Source organism: Thermothelomyces thermophilus, chromosome 4 (genome assembly GCF_000226095.1).
Source record: "Thermothelomyces thermophilus ATCC 42464 chromosome 4, complete sequence".
NCBI lineage: Eukaryota > Fungi > Ascomycota > Sordariomycetes > Sordariales > Chaetomiaceae > Thermothelomyces > Thermothelomyces thermophilus.
In genome coordinates, this window is record NC_016475.1 from 2,592,387 (window position 1) to 2,616,260 (window position 23,874).

Sequence of the window (23,874 nt, forward strand, 5' to 3'; positions counted from 1 at the left end):
TGACGTCGGCCGTCGCTTGTCACTTTTCTGACATCTGACGGTATCTCTCTCGATACTGCGTTGTGTGGGCGCAACCTCTCATTCATTTAGAATCGAGGATTAATCCGTCGATACAGAGACAGGCGACCGTTCCCTCATTTCTGGACTCGGGCCTGCATCACTCCGTCATTCGTGGCGCCCGTTGACCTCCAAAGGAAACCGCCGTCTGTCGCGATCGACCCTTTAATCGTCGAGGGTAATAGAAGATCCGTTTGCACAAGTCATCGCTGTGCGCCTTGTTATTTCTCTTCCCGAGGAAGACCGTCCTGCCGTGAGTTGAGAAGAAAGTGTGGGCAAACCAGTCCCTTGCTCCGTGTGCCGCAACCCGCATTCGGCCCCGTCATCATCGAGGCGTCTTCTGGCTGCGAGTCATCGCCTGGGGCAGTTTAAGCGCCGCACTTGTATCGGCAAAGATTCTTTGAGATTTTCGGCCGGGTCGTTGATTGAGAGATCCCGACCATCATCACCCAGAGGTGTTTGCCGGCGGACTGCAGTTTCGGGGGACACATTAACTTGTTCCTCTCCCATATCTGGTATGCCCTCCCTCCACCTTTCGTCCGATCTTTGTGGCACATCACCATAAATCGCGACCTCCGAGAACATTTTCACCCCCCACCACCCAGGGCAATCAGTGTTGTCACGACAGGCGCTTGGACCCTCAACGCCTAGGTTGACCGGATTGGTCTCGCTCGTTGCTTTCTCATCTCGATTAGTTTCATCGAGATTCTGGAATCTTCCCATCTACCACTCTTTGACATCTTTGCGCTGTTACGTGTTGCCGCTTCATCTCCGAATCCTTCATCTAACCATTCTCTCCCCGTAGATCTGTTCGCGCAAGCAAACTCCTCGATCGAGTCGCTTTGGTTTCGCATCGCACAAGATGGAGGCCATTCATACTCATCCTTCGAACGCCGCGCAGGCCAAGGCCTTCACCGCGCCTGGATCGCTCTCGTTCCCCGGCGGCGCAAACGAGTTCGCGAACCCCGCGCCTCAGCCCAACGGAGGAATGACGACCAACGGCGCTCAGCAGCAGGGCGTCCAAGCCACAAACGGTACTGGGGTGACTCCCGCGACCCCCGCTGCGACGCCCGGAGCTGGTCCTGCGGGTCCGAGTGGCATCACTCCCACGCTCCAGTAAGAATTGGCTGTGGTACTTTGCTACCCTGAACCGTGGGCTGACCCGCTCAGAAACATCGTCGCGACGGTAAACTTGGACTGCCGTCTAGACCTGAAGACGATCGCACTGCACGCCCGCAATGCGGAGGTACGTGTTGGGTCAGGAACCTGGCGCGCCCTTCTCGAGTGAGGCATGGTGCCGCTGCTGGTTTCTGTCTTCAACCGTCTACTGCAGCGCAGTGCTGACCTTAAGTAGTACAACCCCAAGCGTTTCGCTGCTGTCATCATGCGCATCCGCGAGCCCAAGACCACGGCGCTCATTTTTGCCAGCGGCAAAATGGTCGTCACGGGTGCCAAGTCGGAGGATGACTCGAAGCTTGCGTCGCGCAAGTATGCTCGCATCATCCAGAAACTAGGCTTCAATGCCAAGTTTACCGATTTCAAGATCCAGAATATCGTCGGCTCCTGCGACATCAAGTTCCCGATTCGCCTTGAGGGTCTTGCGTCGAAACATCATAACTTCAGCTCCTATGAGCCCGAGTTGTTCCCGGGCCTCATTTACCGCATGATCAAGCCCAAGATCGTGCTTCTGATTTTCGTGAGTGGCAAGATTGTTCTCACCGGCGCGAAAGTGCGCGAGGAGATCTACCAGGCTTTCGAGATGATTTACCCTGTACTTCAAGGTGAGTTGCTGGCCTACAGATTCTGCCCATGCAGTGCGATCCTAACAATTATCAGACTTCCGCAAGGTCTAGACCTGCGCAACCTTGGCCAGCACGCGGAAGTCACTTGCGCAAAACATTATTGCGCTATTTCGCTGCAGCGAAAATCACCCACAAACTTGTCAACGACTTGTAACACTATAACTCGCCCTCCGCCAGTCATGATTTTTACGACTAAAAAGAATCATACCCATCGAAAAGGGCCGATTACTGCGCCGAGGCACTTGAGAAATTGGCGCCATCGGTCATGTGTATCATCTGCGTGTTTCTTTTCCCACCTTACAGCATTGCATCGGCGTTCACGGAACGGGGGGCGGGCAATTACAGCAGGGATTTTTCGCGCTTTTCCTCATTCCCGCGAACCCCCGAGTTGTTTTGGAGCTGGCGCGCTCCCTCTCGAGGGGTATAGTACCCATAGAAAGATTGCACGACGGTCAGGTGCAGCGAGGGCGAGATGATGGGCACGGCCTGCCTCGTCTCCTAATTGAGCCTTCAATTGGCACCTCTGGTGTCCCGCGGCCCAAAGAGAGATATTCGAGGATTAAAGAAGGGACGGAAAGCAGAGAGAGTTTATTTGAGGGAAAGAAGTCTGCTGATGGATGCATCGTCGGAGGCATGACAAGTTGGCTGCGGCGGCTCACTTTTGCTTGCTCGCTCACTTTCACCTTGGGGTTGATGATTCGGGTGCCCGCACCGCCTCAGTTCGCCGCAGCAGGCGTTTCGCAGAGAGCGAGAGTATCGTCTTCATCCTGAACAGCTGCCCTGGAAACGGGGAATTGCCATCCGGGGTTATGTAGACTCGGGGCAGACAGCTGATGCCGTAGGACTCGCACTGCTCTGTCGCCTATTCTCCTTTTGCCAGATTGGCTCTGAGGCCTCGGGGTCGCTCACAGGGTACGGTGGGCAAGCTGACAAGCTGGCAAGCTTGGGCGTTCTTCAGTCGCGGTTTACGCTGCCATTCGAGCACCAAAAAAACGAGAAATCAGTTAATAATATTGACCCTGGGCCAGCTTGCTCAAATGTGACATGCTCGTAGGCTTACCTGATATCCTTGACGCACTGTTTCTTTAAAAGACACTCATACCTCCCTCTGAGAATCCTCTGCCAGCGCCTGGTCCAATGTTACCCCGGCCTTACCGCTTCTGCTTCCATCCTCGGTAACGACATTCACAGGCAGTCCAGCCTTGGCCTCGGTCACCTTCCAAGCCCACTTCTCCCGAAACTCGGCCGGACAGTTGCGGGCGATGCAGTCAACAACCTTGTCGCCGATAACGGGCAGGAATTTGAAGGCGTGGCCGCTGTCACCCGTCGCGACAAACAGGCCCCGCCAGTGCGGGTGGTAATCGATCAGAAAGTCACCCGTGGGCGTGTCCGAGTACCAGCACAGGCGTGTTTTGGTGAAAGGGCGGTCGTGCAGGGCGGGCCAGGGGATCATTTCGCGGAGGGCCCGGCGGAGGTCGGCTGCAGCCTCTGCGGGAATAGAGAGCGAGGGGTGAGTCGCAGCCGTTCGGGGGAGGGAGATGGGAGTTTGGGGGGCAGGAGGTTGACTTGGCGATAGCGGAAGCGGGGGATTGGTAACCGTGGTCGGGTTGATGTAGCCGTAGGCGTGCCGGGCGATCTTGAGGACGCGATCCGTGGGTGGGATGATAAAGAGGCCGGTGGAAAGGTTGAGAATGACGGGCATCTTGGCCAACTTCTCTTGTTCCTCTTCGGTGAGGTCGATGTAGCCAAGCACTTGGCCGGTGGCAACTGCCTGTCCGGCCAGATCAACCAAGCCGCCAGTCCATGCACCAGCCGCCACCACGACGAGATCGGCGGACAGGACACGGCCATCGGAGAGTTTTGCGCCAGTAACGGTGTCCCCGGTCCGCTCCAAGGAAACGACCGTCCCTGGAACAAAGTGAACGCGGCCGGTTTGTTTCACCTGGTCGAACAACCAGTTCATGGACGCAGCAGCGTTCGCCCCTGCCAACATTGTCAGTTGAGTGATCCATGGAGAGGCCCGAGGGCAAAGAGACAGTTTGTTCGAAACAGCCGTGAGGGGGGAATAGCATATAGGTATGAGTGCTTACAGCCACTGTTGTTGTTGATGTAGCCCCATGACCCGGAGCTGCCGCCTGTCCCGAGCGCATCACGGATGGCGTCGGGACTAGGCAACTCACGAACACGGGCGGCGAGCTGGGGGTCTTTGGAGGCCAGAGACACGACGTTGGCCCAGCTCATACGGGCATAATCCAATCCTGTCAGCTTGGGTTTCAGACCGTCCTGGCTTGCCGGCGGAGCGGCTGTTGGCGCAGGCGGCGTGTCGTCACCGACCAGGAGGAGCCCAGCCTCATGGTAGCGCCCTTGAGCGCCCAAGTCAGTAGGTTTGTCCTGCTTACGCCACTGAGCTTGTGCCTCGTCAGCCAGCGCTGTGTATGCTGCATCAGCATAGTCCGCCCTGATGATTCGGCTAGTATCAACGCTGGCGGCATCTGAGGAAGGGAACGTGCCCGGCTGAGAAGGATCCGACCGGTCGACGACGGTTATAGAAGTTTGGGCGAAGGCATCACGACGAACAAGGGCCAGCGCAGTGCTGAGCCCAAAGACGCCGGAGCCAACAATAAGGATTGATGAGGGAGGAAGAAACTGTTGCGCAGAGGGAGGGATGGAGGAGGAAGCAGCAGTAGCCATTTGAGCAACGGAACGGTAATCAAATGCCCGTAATCAAGCCCAAACTCGAAGTCCTGGTGCAGTCCCGGCACTTGCCTAGGGTTCTGGCAACGAGGCACGCATGACTCCATGCGTCTGAATACTTAAGTACGGGCGGACTGTGGAGACACCGTCGGCTTCGCGCGGGAGAGGGAAGCGGGAGGAGACATCTCGGGTCTCGGCTTCTGGAACCACTAGGGCGGGGTTGAGCAGAGGATGGCCGAGGAGAAGAAGAAAGAAAGAATGATGATAGATATTGCCATTGTTCCCCAGGAGACGCGCTGACATGGCAATAATCGGGAGAGGAAAACGTTGGCTTGCCAGACGCAAGATCCCGTCCACCGTTGGATTGCGGGCTGTTTTACGAAGAGGGCAGGAAAAAGTGCTCCAACTCTCAAAGCTCGGGCGTGCTCCGAATTTGAAGCAACTGTTCGAGGGTCCGTGATGAGCGAAGGGCCCCGCTCTCCGACGCACCCGACGCTAGCAGATGACTTGCGTTGTCGGGCCGCCAGGTCTCATACAAGCAGATGAAGCTCAACTGATGGCGGCTGGCAGTGTTTGCTAAGTTATCGATCGCGAGTGGCCATCAGGGTTCTGGTTATGGCAATGTGCACGGACCAAGCCTACTTTCAGGACCAGACAGGAGCTTCAATCGTTGCAACGCATTCGCTGCACACGGAGGCGCAACAGCACGCCCGCATGATCGGACCGCGACAGGCTGCCATGGGTAGCTGGTGTGCGCCCGCTGCCGAAAATGTCGTCGACCAAGAAAATTGCTGAGTTTCCTGATGTCGAAGCGAAACTCCAAAAGCCGAGCCGACAGTCAGCATTCGAGAAGCAAAAAGCAGAGGCAGAGGCGAAGCGTCGACGAGAGGCCGAGGAGACCGCCGCAGTTTACGAGGACTTCGTTAAGAGCTTTGCCCATGATGAAGACGACGACTCAAATTCCGGAGCACGGCATTCCTCCTCGAGATTCGGCCGCGGAGCGCCCGAGAGACCACCTTTTGGCGCCAGCGCCCCGTTCGGAGGAGGCACGGGCAAGAGGCACTTCGGCGTCCCCTCTAGTTCTTCGCTGAGGAGTGGCCCCGGCACTCTGGGTCCTCCGCCATCCTCATTCACGAAGAAAAAGTCATATGGGGGATCCCAGCGGGACTCGGACGAGGGCCGCGGCAGGCCGGGGCTCCAAGACAAAGACAAAGACAGGGAGTCGACCACGCTCCCAGTGTCCAAGGCTTTTGATGCTAGCGACGATGAGGAAGACGCCGCGACAGGCGATCGAGCCGAAGAAAAGGCTGCATCGAAACCGACTCTGCGTCTGGCTAACTTACCGCCCGGGACCTCGCCTGCCGTGATCAAGGCCCTCATCCCAGCAAGCCTGACAGTCGAGAACGTTAAGATCGTGCCGCCTTCCGGCCCTAGCGGAACCGAGCGGAAGTCTATTGCCGCCATCGTCACCTTGTCTAAGGAGACCCCGGCAACCGAGATTGATAATGCTGTGAGCGCGTTGCAAAACCGCTACCTTGGGTTTGGTTACTTCCTGACTCTGCATCGACACCTCTCCTCTGCCGCCATCTCCTCTGGCCTGACGGCGCTATCTTCGTCAACAACCGTCTCCTACCCCTTTGGCGCGAAGAGGGTAGAGGAGGGCCCGCACAGGCCTGCCCACCAATCGATGGGCCACGGCCGGGCATACGCACCTCCATCATCATATGGTCCTCCCATGGGCGGTCCTCTCAACAGGTCCGGAATCCTCCACGTCCCAGTCCGCGCGCCACGAGACATCAAGCAGCTACGCATGATCCACAAGGTCATAGAGTCCGTTCTGGAACACGGTCCCGAGTTTGAAGCTCTCCTCATGTCCCGCCCAGATGTCCAGCGAGACGAGAAATGGGCATGGATATGGGATGCTCGCAGCGAGGGTGGCATCTGGTATCGCTGGAAGTTGTGGGAGGTTGTGACTGGTGGACAATCGGCCAGAGGCAAGCTGGAGTACATCCCTCTCTTTGAGGACAGCCATGCGTGGAAGAAGCCCAAACGGCGGCTACCGTACGAATACGCTACAGATATCGACGAGTTTGTCTCCGACTCGGACTACGACTCCTCGGAAGACGACGAGTTTGAGGACGAGCAGGCTCGGCAAGGCGACGGCGCGGATCAAGAAGACACGTTCCTTACTCCAATCGACAAAGCCAAGCTGGCACATCTACTAGGCCGACTACCGACGACACTGTCCAAGGTTCGAAAAGGGGATATTGCCAGAGTTGCGGCGTTTGCCATTACACATGCCAGCCGCGGTGCTGACGAAATCGTGGACATGATCGTCTCGAACGTTGAGCATCCTTTCGCGTACACGGCAGCAAATCCGGATTACAAGCAAAGGATGAAGGAGAGAGATAGCAAAGAGGAGGGATCCCGGGACACGTCGGCGGCGCCAGAGGATAAAACCATGTCCGATGCGCCCGACATGAGTGCAGCTCGGCTGCTGGGGCTCTACGTCATCAGCGATATCCTCTCCTCTTCCTCCACCAGTGGTATCCGCCATGCCTGGCGCTATCGGCAGCTGTTCGAGGCTGCACTCCGACGACGCAAAATCTTTGAAATGCTAGGCTCAATGGCGGAAAAGCTGAACTGGGGCCGCCTGCGCGCCGAGAAGTGGAAACGCAGCATCGGGCTCGTTCTTAATCTCTGGGAGGGCTGGTGTGTTTTCCCGGTAGAGTCGCACGAGGCTTTTGTCAGCAGTTTCGAAAACCCCCCTGCCTTGAAAAAGGAGGCCGACGGAGCCGATACAGAGCGCAAGGCTGGCCGGTGGAAGACGGTAGAGGGTGCATCCGCAGATGGAAGCAGCGGGGGCGGCTTCTTGCCAGTGTCGACAAAACCGGCCGCGGACCAGGAGCCGGCGGACGATTACGCCGAGGACATCCTGTACATGGAAGAGGGCGACGAAGGGTTGGATTCTGTCCGCCTACAGTACTCGGCCTCCCTGGACGACGCCTTCTCCGATCTTGATCTCGACGGCGAGCCAGACGACACCTCGGGGGCTGCATCTGGGGACGGGGATGTCACGATGGAGAACTCGACGGAAACACCGGCACCAATGTCAACGAAGCAGGAGGGCATATCCATCGGCGGTCTTCAGTTTTCGGCCTCGAACCCGGCCCCCGGCAAGAAGCGAATGCGTGCTATGGACATGTTTGCCGATCCCGACTCGGACGGTGTGACTTAGGACGGCCCGCGGAGTTAAAACCCCAGCTGCCCAACAGTGCCGCTCGGCGTTGACCGTCGAACCGGCTACCTTTCCGAGTCTAGGAAGCAAGTATGAGGGGAGGGAATGAGTTCGCAATGTCACCCACCCCTCAATCAGAATGCCATGCCGAGGAGCTGCATGGTTACCAGGACTTGGCCCGGTCGCAGCGATCCAAGGGCCTGGGGCGGGAGATGCTACCTCACCAGGGGACTTTCGGCACGCTCCCCTACTCCGAGCTGTGCCTGTCACTGGCCGCTATACCGCCATGGCTCGGACGAGGAGGTTTGACATGACCAGCGAATACATGGATTGCACATGGTTCAGCAAATACCCTAACTTTGTGAAATCCTATCCGTGTTGTCAGGGATTTCATATAACATCCTTCCAATTAGTAGCCGAGAGTGCTCGGATCTAAGAAGTACCTGCACCCAAAAATACAGGCCATGGCAGTCTAGAGATTGCAAAGTGTGTGTACGTATCACATTATACATTACATACATCCAGGTAGGCAGTCGCGCAGTGCACTTTCTAAGCTGACATCCCGCGCCGCTCGCAACCAAGAATAACAACAAGGGAGCTCAGCGGTTTTCTTGTAGCATGCCCCTCCAGCCAATGGAAACTTGCTCAGTTTTCCCGAAACCCCCCAACGCCACGCCCCACCTTACTGTGCGTGCATGCAGAAGGCATTCGATCAAATCCGGACGAGGAAAGTGCCCTTGACCCTGGAGTCGAAGCAACACACACCACGCCACACACGGCAAGCCTGGAAAGGGCTCTGGTACATCGCGCTGGCTCACATCGTCTCACGAATCATCCCCTCGGAGGCTGGGAAAGGCAGCTCGCCAGCAAGTTTGCCCGTCTCGCTCAAGTCCAGTCTGGGTCCCCAGTGCTCAATCGCCCAGGAACTCCGTCTCCACCCCGCGCCTCTTCCTGAAAAGACGAGCTGTGACACAGCCAACGATTGTTGCGGCTCACCCATCGCCATTGGGAAGTCGTTTTCCTCAAAACCTTCCGTCAGTGAAACATTGACCGGACTTGAGGTGTCGTTGCCTAGTTGGCATCTCGCGCCGTGTTTTTGTTCCGACTCGCGTTCCACAAACACCAGGACTGGAGAGACCGAGCCTGTCTCCTCCGTTCGCCTTTTCTTGTCCGCCACCCGTCACTCTGGTTCCTGGGTAGAAAGCTTGAGCTCGGCCGTCATTGCACAAGCTCGTATTCTTTCTCCGGCACTCACGACTCTTTCGAATCCTCACCTCCGCTTACTCGCAGGCGGACGGCGGTTCCGGGCTGACCATCTGAAGGACTGCTGGTACAGTCTGGGGTTTTGAACGGACGAGGGTTGTCCCGTCAATTTGAGGAGTTGGCCAACGCGGCAGGTAGACTAGAGATTAATCCGCCTCCCGGTTATTCTATCAACCTACCATCGGCGATCGGCGGCTTTCAGATCCGAAAGCTCTGCCTTTCTAAGAAGGCTTCTGAGAGTGTCTTACTTTAGCCCCTCTCCGCTATCGAGGCTCAGACGACGGAAGATCTTCAGCTTCAAAACGCGGCGCGGGGCTGGATGCACGGCATATCCGGAAACTTGCTCAACAACTTGCTCACTCATCCGGCCTCGGCCAGAACATACTCGATCAACGGAGATCGTGTTGGTGCTTTGCTTCAATCCGGCGCACCAGACAAACGTGTTTCGCTCCCGGTTAGAAGACCCGCGGTGTCAACCGCCCTCCCCGCACCTACGCGAGACCCGGCCCACGGTTCGGACCCCGGAGAAACCTCCGACACAGAGCAGGATATCCTCATACGTCACCGGCAGATGCCGAGCGAGGCACTGCCTCTTCGTCGTTCAAGATGCCCATCATCAACGGCCAGAAGATGGCCTGGTAAGTTCCCCCTCACCCCCCCCCCCAACCCCAAACCTATCTCGGTTTTCTTGTCTGTCAACAAAGTCCTTGTTTACTCCTCTCCGTCTCTTTTCTGTCCCCACTGGTGATCTGTGATTGCGACTGTGGTTCGGATGGCAAAGTCACATAGGTGCGGCGTGACACCGGCTAACTGGTCAACACTACAGCGCGCCATGTATTCGCGGCCACCGCTCTACGAAATGCAATCATTTCTACGACCGAGTCATGATCCCCGTCCGAAAACCGGGCCGGCCCCTTAGTACCTGTCCATGCCCTCCTGGGCGGCCCTGCGCCTGCGGAGGGTTACGAGTCGCGATCCCCAAGAAGCAGAAGTGCGGGTGCCCTACCGAAGCCGAAAAGGAGGCCGAGAATCGTCAGAAGGAACACTCTCAAGTCGAGGCTCCGATGTCCCCATCACGACCTTCTTTCCGCGTGGGAAAGCCCGGCGGCGGCAAAGCCAACAGCCGGAAGCAGTCCTTTGATCTCGCGAATTTGGAGAGAATGGACCCCGCATCAATCAATCTGATTTCCGCTGCAAGCCGCAGTGGCATCACTAACGGAACCCCGAACGGGGTAGCAACGACAGGCAGCCCCGGTCTTCAGGGTTCGCAGGCCGACCCAGTTCCGGTTGGGTCGAGGATGGGAATGATGCCCGCCGGTTCGGGCAGCACATTTGCAACCCCGCAAAACCACAGCTTCGTGTCTCCAGTTCCCTACGGCGGCATGGGCATTCAATACCCGCAACCCGATCAGCTTCAGCACGGCGCCAAACCGGAGGACGGCCTGTACTCGAGTCCGAATGGAACTTTTATGACGGCGATCCCACCATCACCCTTCCCAAACGGCAACCATCCATCCCCGCCTCTTGGCAATCCAGGACAGCCGGTGATGGCGACCCCAAAGAACAATGATGTCACGTCTGCCGCTGGTAGCTGTTGTGGTAGCAAGGCACAGAAACCGGACCCGGCCGCGAACAGTGGCCTGGCGTCCCAGCAGGGATATGGGCAGCAGCCCTACGTGCCACAGCATCAGGCATCATCTGGGGTCAGCAGTTGTTGTGCGAGCAAGACACAGGGACATGCTCCGACCGCCAACGGTACTCCAGCTACGCTTCCCGTCTATGACCAATCGTATATGCCGCAGTTCCAGTACCCTACTGTCTTTAGGTATCCTGGCGACTACGGTTCTTGGCAGCACCCGATCGACCCGATCATCTGGCAACAGGTCATGTCGCAGACCAACCTAGCGATGAGCACGCCGATGGCGTCGGCCCCGGACGGGACCACGAACGGAACCGCGGGCGGGACGGGAAACGGGGACTCGACTGATGACTGGACAAGCCACCAGTGCGGCTGCGGCGAGGGTTGCCAGTGCGTCGGCTGCCTAGCGCACCCATTCAATGCTCAGATGTTCCAATACGTCAACAACGCGTACAGCGGTAGCAACGGGAGCAGCCCGCGCGAGCCGACAACAGGAGGGCAGGGACAAGCCACGGCGGCCAATGGGCAAGACTCGCCAGCAGAAGCGGCCACACCGGCAGTGAGCGAGGGTTCGCCCTCCCGAGAAGAGCAATCGCTGTCGACGATGGACTACTTCTTTGTCAACCTGCCGATTTCGGGGCTCTGCGGTGGGCAACTCGAGTCTTGTCCGTGCGGAGACAGCTGTGACTGCCCTGGGTGCTTAGTTCATAAGATCTCACTGAATTAAGGAGGCATAGATGTTGGCGATGGGGATAGAAGGTTTCTGCGAGCTTGCGAATGGCGCGGGCAAGGCTGATGACAGCTTATGCATTCAACAACAGTCTTTCCATTCTCTCTCTCTCTCTCTCTCTCTCTCTCTCTCTCTCTCTCTCTCTCTCTCTCGTTCTCTAAGTAGGGCGGTAGCGGCATGACATTGTATTTGTTAGGATACCCCATGTTGCGCGGTGGCGTTGTGCTGACAAAATACCTACGGAGTATGTTCTTTGCCATCAGATAGCTCTCACGGGTTTGTCGTGAGCACCGTGACGCATTCAATGGAATGTAAGTCGTGGTTGGAACGTTGGAAGAATTCTATTCATATACTACCTAGGATCACGGTTAGTATATGTTAGTGCTTGCATCCCCAGAGCCCAGACCACTGTGCGGCTAAAACAAGGGTCGGAAGACTGAGGGATCCACGCCTATTGCATGCACGGATTAGTTACACTAGGATCTTCCATTTGTTAACAAGCAGTGCCCCACAGCACCTGGTCTCGCAATTGTCTCGCACTGGCCAGAGCCTGCCCTTGGAACAAGATTCCAAACATATTAGGTTCATCGTAAACAAGAAGTTGCAACTCGGCTTGCACTTCTTTTTCCTGGTCGGGCTATTTTCGGGCGACTTGGGCGACTTTGCGACAAAGTTGCCGGACTTTTGATGACACGTAAGACAAGGGTCAAGTCGCTACAGACTCTGGCGCCCTCAAGACAGGAACGACAGGAACACAATTGGAGCCTCGGGACCGCGTAAGCACACGCAGCCACTCGAGGAGGGGCAACTCGAGAAGGGGCCGCTCAAGAAGGGTTAGGGGATGGGACGAGACCGAGACCCGGATTCCCGGCCGCCTTCTCCGCACAGCGGCAGGAATGAGAGGGATCCAGAGAGGAGCAGCAGCATGAGTGAAGAGGCGAGGAACCGTGACCGTGAACGGGCTGCGAAACGACGGCGGGTCGAACAAGAGAGACAGCGGGAGCACGAGAGGCACGAGAGGCACGAGAGGTCATGCACGCCCAGCGAAGAAGGAGAGAGGGGCAGGTCATCCACGCCTCGCCGTCACCATGACCATCACCGTCACCATCACCATCGCCACCATTCCCGAGACGGTCATTCACATCGACATCGGCATCGCCATCACTCATCAAGGCGGCACCTGGCAGACCCTGCCGCCCCTCCCAAGGAGCTGCCTTTTGGCGCTCGCCAACTCTCCCGCGGCGACCTGGCCACCTTCCGACCCCTGTTCGCGTACTACCTTGATTTGCAGAAGCAGCTAGACATCGACTCGCTCGGCGAGATCGAGCTCCGCGGCCGCTGGAAGAGCTTCATGGGCAAGTGGAACAGAGGAGAGCTCGCGGAAGGGTGGTACGATCCCGACATCTTCCAGAAAGCAATCTCGTACTACGCGTACGAGTCTCCGCCCCCTCCGAACTCGCCGCCGTCACGCTCCCGCTCTCCTCCCGATGTCGCCGCCGAGGACGACGGCCGGAACACACGCCAGGACTCCGCCGACTCGGACGACGAAGATGCCTACGTGCCGCCCCCGCCCCCACCTCCTGGCCAAGAACGCTCCTCCTCCTTGTCCCACCACCGACACCGGCCACCGGCATCATCATCATCATCATCATCATCAGCAGCAGCAGCAGCAGCAGCAGCAGCATCAGCAGCAGCCTCATCCGGGACGAAACCCCCAGGCCCCTCGATCCCAACCCAGACCGACCTCTCCCTCCGCGACGAGGCCATCGCGGCCGAGCGCGAGTCCGCCCTGGCAGCTCACCGGCTCGCCCGGCGCGCCCAGCGGAAGGAGGAGAAGGCGCTGCTGGACGAGGCGCTCCCGCGCGCGGACGCGGGCACGCGGGAGCGGCGGCTCGAGAAGAAGAGGGAGCTCAACGAGAAGCTCCGCGGGTTCCGGGACCGGTCGCCGGGCGGCGCGGCCGAGGTCGGCGAGGGCGAGCTGATGGGCGGGGCCGGGGACGCGGCGGAGGAGTACCGCGCCATGGTCCGGCAGCGGGAGGAGCGCCGGCGGGAGCGCCTCAGCCGGCGGGAGGAGATGGACCGGGCCCGGCGGGCCGAGAGGGAGGAGCGCCTGCGGGAGTACCGCGAGCGCGAGGAGCGCGTCGTCGCGGGGCTCAGGGAGCTGGCCAGGCAGAGGTTTGGGGTTCCATGATAGGGTGTGTGTGTGTGTGTGTGTGTGTGTGTGTGTGTGTGCGTTGGTGTTGTTTTCTTATGATGGGGATGGGGTTTGGAATCATGTGCGAAAAGAGAGAAGATACTACGGCTGACATTCTGAAGGCAAGAAAAGAGTTGAATACATGCCACAAGTCGTTGGCAAATTTCATGGCACTTCATACCCGTTGTGTTGGGTTATTTTTTTTTTTTTTTGGTCCCATGTGAGACCTAATTCAATCAATCAAAGTCAGAAATAGCGGTTACAAACTGATGAAAACTGACGAGATTCCCTTCTCCAAATTTTCGGTTCCACTTCAGCCCAAGCTCACATCTCCGTTTCAACTCACCCAAACCTTACCCCACAAGGAATTGTTCTTCTCACTTATAGCTCGACACTCGTTTCAAGCAAGAGAATTTGTGAGAAGTCAGTCAGCAAAAGCAGAAGAGGTCCCACGGATAAACAGATCACCGATAATGGCCTCGACCGATGACGACGTCGACACAATCGATCCCAACCTCTTCCAAGAACCCGACGGTTACTACCCTCCCACTCCGCCGCCAACGACCCAAACATACACCACCGCCAACGGTGATGTTATCACACTTCACTTAGTAGGCCGTATGTTGAGCAAGCAAGAGGGAGAAAAAGAGAGATCCCGCTCACCCCCCCTTCTTTTTTCCCCCTCTCTCCCTCCCTCTCACCCTCTCTCTCTTCTCTCTCACACACATATACATATATATATATATATACATCTGTATATGTACACCGTTTCTTTATTTCCCAATGTATGTACACTGACTCATCAACCCATCCACGCGCCTCCAAGCCCGGTAAAAAATAATAATAATAACAATAACAATAACAATAATAACCAAATTGCAGAATCCCCCACGGAGGCGCACCACCTGTGGAACGGCGCGCGCGTCGTGGCCGCCCACTTCGAGGCCAACCCGTGGCTGGTGCGCGGGCGCACCGTGCTGGAGCTGGGCGCGGGCGCGGCGCTCCCGAGCCTGGTGGCGGCGGCGCTGGGGGCGCGCCGCGTCGTCGCGACCGACTTCCCCGACCCGGACCTCCTCGAGACCATCTGGCGGAACGTGCGCGGCTGCGACCTGATCCCCGGCGTCCGCGAGGGGAAGAAGGAGGGGGAGGAGGAGGAGCTGAGCATCGCGGTGGAGGGCCTCGTCTGGGGCGCGGACCCGACCAAGGTGCTGGCCCACCTGGGCGAGGGCGAGGGCGACGAGGAGCGGGAGCGGGGGTTCGACGTCCTGGTCCTGGCCGACCTGCTGTTCCGGCACTCGGAGCACGGCAACATGCTGCGCACCGTGAAGCAGACGCTCAAGAAGGCGAGGGAGAGCAGGGCGCTCGTCGTGTTTACGAGCTACCGGCCGTGGCTGCGCCACAAGGACCTGGCCTTCTTCGATCTCGCCCGGGAGCAGGGCTTCGTGGTGGAGAAGGTGCTGGAGAAGAAGATGGATCGGCCGCTGTTCGAAGAGGATCCCGGTGATAAAGAGGTGCTCAAGACCGTGACCGGTTGGGAGCTGAGGTGGCCCGAGCATGTTTGCGCGGCGGAGGCCGGCAGATGAGCAGGAGGATATATATCAAAAAAAGAAAAGGAGATAAGAAAATTACTATTAGCTGCAGCTAGAACGGCTTGGGTATCACAGAGACGCTTCCAAACATATTTCCAAACGGTCGTAGGCCCTCAAACGATCCCTCCATCCCCGCGGAGACCATCAGCTCAGACCGCCGCATTATGCAGACTGGGTGGCCTGCTTGAATACACCGGTGGTTGCTCAGGGGCACGCCATCCATCCGACACCAGGTACCCGTATCTTTCGATACCGAGAGACGAGGTCGTCTCCATCGACGACCGGCCTCTTGAGCTCTGTGTAGACACACGCACTGCGTACTCTTGGTTATCCGGGGACGTCTCGGTGACAATGGCGGAGTGGTAAGAGGGCGGTGGCGAGAGTTCACGATGGGGGTTGGTGGTTGCTGGAGGGCTCGGCTCTTCGCGCGAGGGGCGCTGGGTAACCCCCTGTTCGACATCACTGGGGGGCTCAACCTTTGCATGCGCTGCGGGAAGAGACCGCTTTGCACGCCAGCCGGTGACGATGGCGGTCACGAGATGCGAGACGCTACACGGCATCATGATGAGCCAAGGGGTTCAAGATGAGGGTGCCAAGGGGGAGTTTGAACACGCACATGACGAGGCCGCCAAACCCGAAGACCAGATCGAGTGATTTACAGGCAGTCCGGCTGCGTGAGTTGAACACATTCCGCAGGTCAAAGTCTACTGGGTACAAACCCCGTATTAGCGGGACGAACTACTTGGTGAACGGAACATTCCGCTGGCGCAACATACCGCCTCCCTGTAGAGGGCCATGACAATATTCCTCGTGGGTGGAGTCGAGCATGACTAGAGTGTTGAGCAAGGCCATCAGAGCCCACCCGTCGCCGAATACGGTAGCCAGGCTGGTGAAGGGCCGCCTCGTCGCCCGCAAGAGCCGCAGCAGCCACGGGACGACGAGGGCACCGGCGTGGTACATCAAGGTTACGGACGCCTCGAGTGAGTTAGACATGTGCTGCTTCGTGTCGCATCATGGTTCCGCCGTACCTGCATCCGAACCCAGCGCATCAGCCGCCAGGAATTTCGCCTTTGGTCCGGCGAACGCTGCCACGGGCTGTCATCCCAGAAGTAGCTCGACCACTGCAGATGGTGGAGCGAGACATACAAGCCGGCAAAATAAGCGAACTGGAGGAACCTGATGACGGTCAAGAAGACAGCAGACCAGTCCCGTTGCCGCCGGACGCTATCGGGCTTCTCGCTGGTGGTGTCGCCGTCGCACTCCACCCCGCCGGTGTTGTGCCTCTCGGGGACTGGGTGAAGCCTGTGGAAGAGGCTACATCTGCGCATTTTCGGCGGAATATGTTGCCCGTAGTTTGCAAATACCAGGCAGTACAAAACCTGGATCAAGATTGGGCAGGCCAAAAAAAGAAGGGCGGTGCTTAAGACAGCCTGGCACCACCAGCAGTCGAAGTCGGCTTTGTTGAGTCTCAGTGTGAGGGGGAGCAGATAGCCAGTTGAAACTTGAAAGAGTCGCAGCACGGAGAGCTTCTCAGCCGTTCCTGCCAAATTGTTCACCTTACCACAGGACACTAGCCCTTGGCAAGCGACCAATCACTGGATGGAATGTCTTTTACGGAGCATAGTAGACTTTTGAATTGGTTGGCAACCCGGAACTTGGACTCATCTCGAGGCAGGAGGACCCAAAGGGGCTGTGCCTCTGGGCCACCGCCCAATTGCAGAGCAAGGCCTCGCTGGATTGCCCGGCAAGTACCGATGACGCGTCCTTCGTGTCCATTGGCGGCAGGTGGAGCAGGGCTAGCAAGCCAGTAAAGTGCGGTCTTTCCCTTTCGAGTACGAAGATGGGCCCTGTACGGATTAGCACTCCGGAAATAAGGCGCTGATGGGCGGATTCTGAAACGCGGTTTCCTTGCCCGTTTCGTTGCCGTGCTTTTCTGTCTTGACAAGGCTCGATTGCGATTACACTACTGGGTAGATACCTAGAGTGCCAAGGAAGTGAAAGTTGCTGGCGCCTATCCGGATGGCACGGTAGCTGTTGCGCTGCGGCTGCAAGTCTTCGGCGTTCCCCAGGCGCTTCACTACGCGGCGCTCAAGCCCCACTTATCACCGTGCTCCGGATGGTCCGTTTGGCGGGAAACCGCTCCAAGACCCTCGGGCTAGGCCCGCGCTCCCCGTACCATGTATACAGTACCTAAACCACACACTCCAGCGCTGGTGTGCAGAGTAAGCGATCGCGCCCGCGCCCCGGGGGGCACAGGGAACACAGCCCCAATCTCCCCTCTCGCGTTCTCTCATTAAGGTATCCTCTCAGCTGTGCGCAAAAGGGGAAATGCAAGGCTACCCACCCCCCCGAGGTGCTCAGTCCAGCGAATGCTCACTCGGCGACTGTTCCTGGTTCCTCCTCAGGAGGCAATTTTAATCCGGTGGCCTTCGCCGTTTTGCGCAAAGTTCGTGCATGGTTGATTGAACCGGCGTCAGTCACCCGTCGTCAATAACAGCGGCCATACCTTTCCTCGCGCCTCCTTCCGAGTGGAAGCGAGCGACAAACGCCGCCAGGCGCAGGCAAAGCCAAAAAAAAAAAATGGGGTGGAACCTTGCGGCATGGCTAGTACTCGGCCGCACCGCGCAGTTGTTGGGCTCGCTGGTCTCGGTCGTTTCACACGGCTACTTTACCGTCCGGCTTAAGGACTCGAGACACGGTCTGTCGAAAGAGACCACGGTGCTCGAGTTGCTGGTATGCGCTCCCCCCTCCAAAGTTCGAGTTCCTCGACACGCCCCGCGGCCGGGCAATTGACTCGAGTGACATAGGCCTGTCTCCTCCTGGGCTACTCGATCCTGGCGCTCATAATCCAGCAAGCAAGCCGACGATCCCAGAAGACGCGCTGGTTGAAGGCCTTCGTCGTCTGCGACGTCTTGTTGGTCGCCGTGTTGCTCGGCATCATCAATGTTTTGGCCCGCGCCGGGCTGCCCATCCACTGCGCTGGCTTGACGCGGGGACACCGTCAGTAGATCCTTCAACCCTCCATGACTCTCTGCTCAAGACAGTCACTTACACACGTTTCCAGTTGACCCGGATGTGGTCCCCTTGCCCGGCTTCACTACTATTGGCTTCAGCGACGAGGACCCCGGCCAACGAGGCGAGCTCGACAAGTTCTGCGGGTTCGCCCGGCCGTACTACGTGATTGCGAATATCCTCGTGTCCGTTTGCTCCCTCTTCTCCTTTGGCCAATGCTTCGCTAACCACCCCGTAGCTTCACATACATGTTCACTATCACAGCGACCATGCTTCACGTCCTGCAATCCGAGTACACAAAAAACACAAAGGTTGGCGAGCTGCTCGAGTCCCTCGAGCGGGCCGATGGCGTCCGACTCAAACTCGTGGACTCCTCGTCGCCGCCTGAGGAGTCGCATTGCCTAGATCCTCCCCCGCCACCCCCCAGCGAGGGTATCATCACGCGCACCACATCCCTCCGCAGCAACTTCACAACTTCAACAACCTCCGCAACACCCTCGCACACCGGCGCTTCCGGGGTCCCCCCGATCCCGCGCCGCCCGATCGGCCAACCACCCGCACTGCCTAGGCGGCCTGTCCCATCGACGTCCCTGTTCTCACCCTCCCGCGCGGCAAACAACCCCGGAGCGGGACTCGCGCCTCCTCCCTTGGGCGATGACGAGAATGCCGAGGCAGCCCTTGTAACAGACGGTATGAGACATCCACCGCGGGCCCAACATCATCACCAGCGCAGCCTGTCGAGAGATCCCTCCAGCCAACCGGCCGCGTTTCCGCGAATGCCCATGCTCTCGGAAGAGGACCAGTCTGCGGACGCGGCCCTTGTTTCGGACGGTATGCGGCCCAGCGACCCCGCCCTCCCGCCATATCAGCCGGGCAACAGGCGCATGTCGGGGCACAGCGGGGACAATGAGATGCGCTTGAGCGGGTACGTCAAGGGGCAGACGCGGGCGCAGAACATGAAGGATTCGGGAGGGTATTGATTGCCGCTCGATAATTGATGGTCACCTGAAAGAACAGGGGCCAGGGCCCGGTCTTATTGGTGTTGGGTCAGTCGTGGGGGTGGCGTCATGATACCAAATGAATTGTTTCACTGCATGCATCATCCGGAGTTTGGGGGGTCATTCTGGGGCTTTAGGAGGTATGGGCGGATCAGGCTTCAATGGACTCGGGACATTTTTTGGCGGTTCAACGGCGTACAAACGGTCCAACGGTGTATAAAAGTTCCCACGGGCAGGCACGGCGAAGCAGCAGCTTCTCGAGAATTGAGTATATCTCTTGGTCACTGCTGATGGCATGCTGAGCGGCATTTGAATCGTGTCCCGCTCGCTCACTCGCTCCCGGGTAACCGCTGGACCAGCCATCTCTCTCGGTCATAAGCAGAAGAAGGTCGACATCCGTCAGCGTAAGCGAGTATGCGAGTCGGTGTTTTTCGGTCCATCCAGGCACAGTACGGATCCGTACAGAGAAGGTAATGTAACGCTCACTCCCATTCCCCCCCCCCCCCCCCCCCCCTTTTCCTTTGCTTTTCTGTGCTTCAGCTCCCGAGACAAAGTCCCCGAAGCTCGAAAACGGAATAGGCCCAGCCGAATACACTCGCCTGGACAGCACTGACAGCACATGCAGGAATCAAGACGGTGATAAGTCAAGCAAGCCCACACAACGTTTGTTGTTGCCGCAGCGAGTTATAGACGTGATTCAAAAAAAAAAAAAAAAATCTGGCTGCACCACCCCAGATTCAAACATAACGAACGCAGCCATGAACCGAACAATGAGAAACCCGTATCCCATCCCATCCGAGCATTCCATCCGGTTGACCCAATAAAACCAATAAAGTATGTACTGTACAACCCAGAACATGCCCACCTAGCCCTTCCCGGCAGCCCTCTAATCGATCCGTAGACTTTGGGGTTCCATGTCCACGTGTGCCCATACATATGTAAATTCATCCTCTGTATCTCACACCAACGGGCTTGCCCCAACCTTACCACCTCCGCCCATAGATCTCATGTTCCTTCCTCTTTTTCGGACCCTTGCGACCCCGCCTAATCATGTGCGCGATGTCTTCCACCACAGCCCTGCTATTTGAAAACCTGTAGTCGTCATCCCCGGTTCCGAGCGAGGTCCTCGGGTCGTGCTTGAAGAGCTCCAGGATCTCCTGCAGGCCCAGCTTGAGCTGGCTCTTGCCCTTGGCGCCCGCGCCGCCCTCGATGGTCGCCTCCGCCAGCCGCCGCTTCTTCTCCTGCAGCTCCAGGATGCGCTCCTCCACCGTGTCCGCCACGGTGAGCTTGTAGACGACCACGTCGACCGTCTGCGTCAGCCGGTGCACCCGGTCGATGGCCTGCTCCTCCACGAACGGGTTCCAGAACGGCTCGACGATGACGACGCGGGTGGCCGCCGTCAGGTTGAGGCCCAGCGAGCCGCACTTGAGCGAGCACAGGAGGATGCGGGTGTGCGGGTCGGTCCGCAGGGCGCGGAGCGCCGCCTCGCGAGCGTCGTTGGCCATCTTTCCGTCGTAGCGCACCGCCTTGAGGCCTGGCTGGGCGCGGAGGAAGGGCTCAATCAGGTCTAGCATGGAGGTGAATTGCGAAAAGACGATGAACTTGTGTTCGGGGCTTTCTTTGCGCAGGATGGAGAGGAGCTCGCGAATCTTGGCTGAAGCCATGATGTTGTTGCCGCTGGGGGCCCCCGTGCTGATCCTCTTAGGTTTGGTGCCGTTGCGGTGCTGGCCGTTGCCGTGCCGTCTAATCGGGAGGTCGTCATCGTCATCGTCCGAGCCGGAGTCTGATCCAGAGAGGAGCTCGGATTCGGATATGCCTGAATCTTCCGACGAGTCGGCCCCGCTGTCGGATGGCGACGGCGAACGCTGGGAAACCACTTGTGAGCGTAGCTTAGACACTGACACAAATGTCTCGTCGTCCGAGTCCGAGCCCGAGTCGACATCTGAGGCCTGGTCGTCACCTTCCGGCACGTCTTCGTCGTTGACAATGAAACTGTCGAGTTGGCTCTCGTCATCCTCCTCATCCTCCTCCGACGGGTGCTCTGAGTCTTCAGAACCGATATCTTCGCCCCCGCCCTCTGCGTTCTCATCTTCTTCACCGCCCACCTTTCCAAGATGCAGGGATCCGCGCTCGTCTTCCGGCACCAGCCAGCTGCCCTCCTCCTCCTCGTCATCGCTGTCGGTGATGATCTTACGACCCCTGGGTTTTCGCTTGGCCATTTTTTCAATCTTGATTTCCTCCTCCACAACACTGACCCTCCTGCCATCCTTCTTCGGCTTCTTCCGGCTGGGACTCTCCTGATTGACCTTCTGCAAGCTCTGTACGCACTCGGTGCACCGCACCGCACCGGCCGCCACCTCGTCCCTGCTCAGGTCGTTCAGACACATATCACATTGCTTCGTCTGGATACCCATCCCACCGAAGGCGTCAGCAAGGGCGTCCAGATCGTCTGCGGCGCTAGCCTTCGACGGCCGCGCGGTATCAGCAGCCAGCGCCTCGCGGTCCTTCTCGAGTTTCGTCTGAGACAGTCGGGGGTGGTTGCATGCCTGGCGCAGGCGCAGCAGCAACACGAGGGCGTTGGCGTAGTTGACTCCCTTGCCCTTCATCATCTTCTCGAGGCTCCGGTCGGCACGCGCCTCCAGCTCATCATAGAATTCGCGCTCGGCTTCCGAGAACTGCGTCTCGACCGTGACGACCTTGCGCTGGGTCACTTTGAAGGCAGGCTTTTGAACATCCGCCTCGTCCCGGCCTTCCTCCTTTGCCTTGGCCGCGGCCGCTTCAAGGGCCTTCTTGCCCCCTGCCACAAGGGCGCCCTCTTCCTTGAGGATGTCCTTGGTCCGCCGCTTCATGAAGCAGCGAAGAAGCGAGTGCAGCCGCTGGATGGTAATATGGCCCCTGCCCTTCTTCATGGGACCGTCAATTTTCTCTCTCCACACGGCCAGGTCGTCGTAGGGGGGGATGCGCAGGAAGTTGACCAGCGACTGGAGCTCATCGAGGTTGTTCTGCATCGGCGTGCCGGTAAGGCACCAGCGGTACTCGGCGCGGAGAGCGCAGCAAGCCTTTGTGGCTTTGGCGTTGCGGTTCTTGATGCTGTGCGCCTCGTCCAGGATGACCCGAAACCAGTGGATGCCAAAGCAGCCTACCTGAGGTGCTCTTGACGGGTCAGAGTGGCTGTTCCCATGCTCAGACACCAGGATCTGATATGTAGTAATGACCACATCGTACTTTGCCAGGTCTTTTGGATCTTTGGTCCGCTGGGGCCCGTGGTGGACGCAGACCTTGAGCTCGCGATCCTTAGTCACCTTGTCCTTGATCTCCGCTTCCCACTGCCGGATGAGCGCAAGCGGCGCAACGACAAGTGTCCCCTTCTTGACCTGGTCGAAATGCTTCTGCCACCCGTCGTCATTCGGTCCAGGCATCGGGTTGCTGACGATCAGAGATATGCTCTGCAGCGTCTTTCCGAGACCCATGTCGTCGGCTAAGATGCCGCCCTTGGTCGCCTTCCCCTTCTTATGTGTCCCGACCTCTCTCCCGCGCATCCACTTGACCCCCTCAACTTGGTGTGGAAGGAGCTTGACTTTAATGCCTTCTATTGTGCCATCCTCGATCGTCTCCGCCTTTGGCTTGTCGTTCTCCGGTTTAGACTCCTGACCGTCCTCCTCTTCTTCATCTTCTATGCTCCCTTCGAGCAGGGCTTTCAAGTCTGCAGAGGCCTTGGCGGGGTCTGTGTAGAACACCTTATCCCCGTAGGAACCCGACGGTTGGGTGTACTGGTATCCTGGCTGGGCGTCCTCGCTCAGGGAGCTAAACATCTGCAGTTGTGGCCCTCTTCTCGGCTCGCTCTTGGGCTTCAGAGGACCTGAACTCCTATACAAGTCGCTGTGAAACTCCGGCCGTGTTTTACGCTGGATGAAGACATGGTTGGGGTCCTTTGCTCGCTGGCCAAACCGCGGGGCGAGTTTGGTGGGATGGCCAAAAGTGGGCGTCGCCGTAGCCGCTGCGGGTGTTCGGATGACTGGTATCGGGCTCTCTGTCAGATCCACAACCTCCTTGTTTGGATCGCTAGACTGCCTGAGCGGCGTTTGACTGCCGGAGGCGAGCGTCATGTTGGCCGCCTGGGAGCTGAGGATCTCGAGGTCATCGTCGCTGAAGGATTCCTTGCGCAATCGCGCCATTCTGATCCGACTCTGAGTCTGTCGCTGGTAAAGTGTTTGACGTCTTCGAGGGTTGCGACACGTAGCTAATGGTCGTGGATTGGATCGGGTCGAAGGAACCCTTGTCTCAGCTTGGCCCGAGATTTGTGTGGTTTGGTGTTGTTTCCTCTTCCGTGATTTGATTGCTTTGTCCGTAGAGATCCTGGTTCGTCGTCCGATGCGATGTTGTTCTGTGGCTGGATTGCGAAGCCCGACCCCAGTTATCTATCTGTTGGGCAGTTATTTGTCACGTTTTCGTTCGCGTCTAGCCTTGCTCTCGGACTGGCCCGAGAGTATTCTTGGTGCATACCCCCGCGAACGACAACGCTTCGAATTATCTATGGCTAATTATCGTTTCAAGAGCCATTTGCAGCCGCCAAGTGTTGTTGGTTGTGGGCTAGCCCGGCTGAGGAGGGATTGCAAGCCGCCGTTGTGCTGATTCGTTTGTGGCGGTCGCCCCTCTGT

At 58.1% G+C, this 23,874-nt stretch overlaps 9 protein-coding genes across 9 annotated transcripts; 6 read left to right on the plus strand and 3 right to left on the minus strand.

Moving 5' to 3' along the window:
* The first annotated feature begins 575 nt into the window (after positions 1 to 575).
* On the plus strand, positions 576 to 2,017 carry MYCTH_2306864 (uncharacterized protein). Its single transcript, XM_003664203.1, has 4 exons — positions 576 to 1,173; positions 1,228 to 1,303; positions 1,412 to 1,838; positions 1,894 to 2,017. The coding sequence occupies exons 1-4, from the start codon at positions 920 to 922 to the stop codon at positions 1,908 to 1,910; spliced, it is 774 nt and encodes a 257-aa protein (XP_003664251.1). The 5' UTR covers positions 576 to 919; the 3' UTR covers positions 1,911 to 2,017.
* A 583-nt stretch (positions 2,018 to 2,600) lies between these two features.
* Positions 2,601 to 4,688, minus strand: MYCTH_2306866 (uncharacterized protein). Its single transcript, XM_003664204.1, has 3 exons — positions 3,950 to 4,688; positions 2,920 to 3,842; positions 2,601 to 2,829 (listed from the first exon to the last, which is right to left on the minus strand). The coding sequence occupies exons 1-2, from the start codon at positions 4,548 to 4,550 to the stop codon at positions 2,956 to 2,958; spliced, it is 1,488 nt and encodes a 495-aa protein (XP_003664252.1). The 5' UTR covers positions 4,551 to 4,688; the 3' UTR covers positions 2,601 to 2,829; positions 2,920 to 2,955.
* Positions 4,689 to 5,184: 496 nt separating this feature from the next.
* MYCTH_2306868 (uncharacterized protein) lies at positions 5,185 to 7,968 on the plus strand. Its single transcript, XM_003664205.1, has one exon. It carries the CDS (start codon positions 5,323 to 5,325, stop codon positions 7,789 to 7,791), a length of 2,469 nt encoding a protein of 822 aa, XP_003664253.1. The 5' UTR covers positions 5,185 to 5,322; the 3' UTR covers positions 7,792 to 7,968.
* A 1,432-nt stretch (positions 7,969 to 9,400) lies between these two features.
* Positions 9,401 to 11,880, plus strand: MYCTH_2306870 (uncharacterized protein). The gene is made up of 2 exons (XM_003664206.1): positions 9,401 to 9,692; positions 9,881 to 11,880. Exons 1-2 carry the CDS (start codon positions 9,661 to 9,663, stop codon positions 11,418 to 11,420), a joined length of 1,572 nt encoding a protein of 523 aa, XP_003664254.1. The 5' UTR covers positions 9,401 to 9,660; the 3' UTR covers positions 11,421 to 11,880.
* A 1-nt stretch (position 11,881) lies between these two features.
* On the plus strand, positions 11,882 to 13,750 carry MYCTH_2306872 (uncharacterized protein). The gene has a single exon (XM_003664207.1). The coding sequence runs from the start codon at positions 12,775 to 12,777 to the stop codon at positions 13,612 to 13,614; it is 840 nt and encodes a 279-aa protein (XP_003664255.1). The 5' UTR covers positions 11,882 to 12,774; the 3' UTR covers positions 13,615 to 13,750.
* Positions 13,751 to 14,375: 625 nt separating this feature from the next.
* MYCTH_2064601 (uncharacterized protein) lies at positions 14,376 to 15,200 on the plus strand (the record flags this gene model as incomplete). The annotated part of the gene is made up of 1 exon (XM_003664208.1): positions 14,376 to 15,200. The coding sequence occupies one exon, from the start codon at positions 14,376 to 14,378 to the stop codon at positions 15,198 to 15,200; it is 825 nt and encodes a 274-aa protein (XP_003664256.1).
* Positions 15,201 to 15,277: 77 nt separating this feature from the next.
* Positions 15,278 to 16,804, minus strand: MYCTH_2306876 (uncharacterized protein). The gene is made up of 4 exons (XM_003664209.1): positions 16,235 to 16,804; positions 15,983 to 16,181; positions 15,823 to 15,913; positions 15,278 to 15,755 (listed from the first exon to the last, which is right to left on the minus strand). The coding sequence occupies exons 1-4, from the start codon at positions 16,532 to 16,534 to the stop codon at positions 15,356 to 15,358; spliced, it is 990 nt and encodes a 329-aa protein (XP_003664257.1). The 5' UTR covers positions 16,535 to 16,804; the 3' UTR covers positions 15,278 to 15,355.
* An 878-nt stretch (positions 16,805 to 17,682) lies between these two features.
* MYCTH_2134741 (uncharacterized protein) lies at positions 17,683 to 19,499 on the plus strand. The gene is made up of 4 exons (XM_003664210.1): positions 17,683 to 17,939; positions 18,014 to 18,206; positions 18,271 to 18,403; positions 18,457 to 19,499. Exons 1-4 carry the CDS (start codon positions 17,787 to 17,789, stop codon positions 19,196 to 19,198), a joined length of 1,221 nt encoding a protein of 406 aa, XP_003664258.1. The 5' UTR covers positions 17,683 to 17,786; the 3' UTR covers positions 19,199 to 19,499.
* A 519-nt stretch (positions 19,500 to 20,018) lies between these two features.
* Positions 20,019 to 23,489, minus strand: MYCTH_2306885 (uncharacterized protein). Its single transcript, XM_003664211.1, has one exon. The coding sequence runs from the start codon at positions 23,389 to 23,391 to the stop codon at positions 20,200 to 20,202; it is 3,192 nt and encodes a 1,063-aa protein (XP_003664259.1). The 5' UTR covers positions 23,392 to 23,489; the 3' UTR covers positions 20,019 to 20,199.
* Between the last annotated feature and the right edge of the window lie 385 nt (positions 23,490 to 23,874).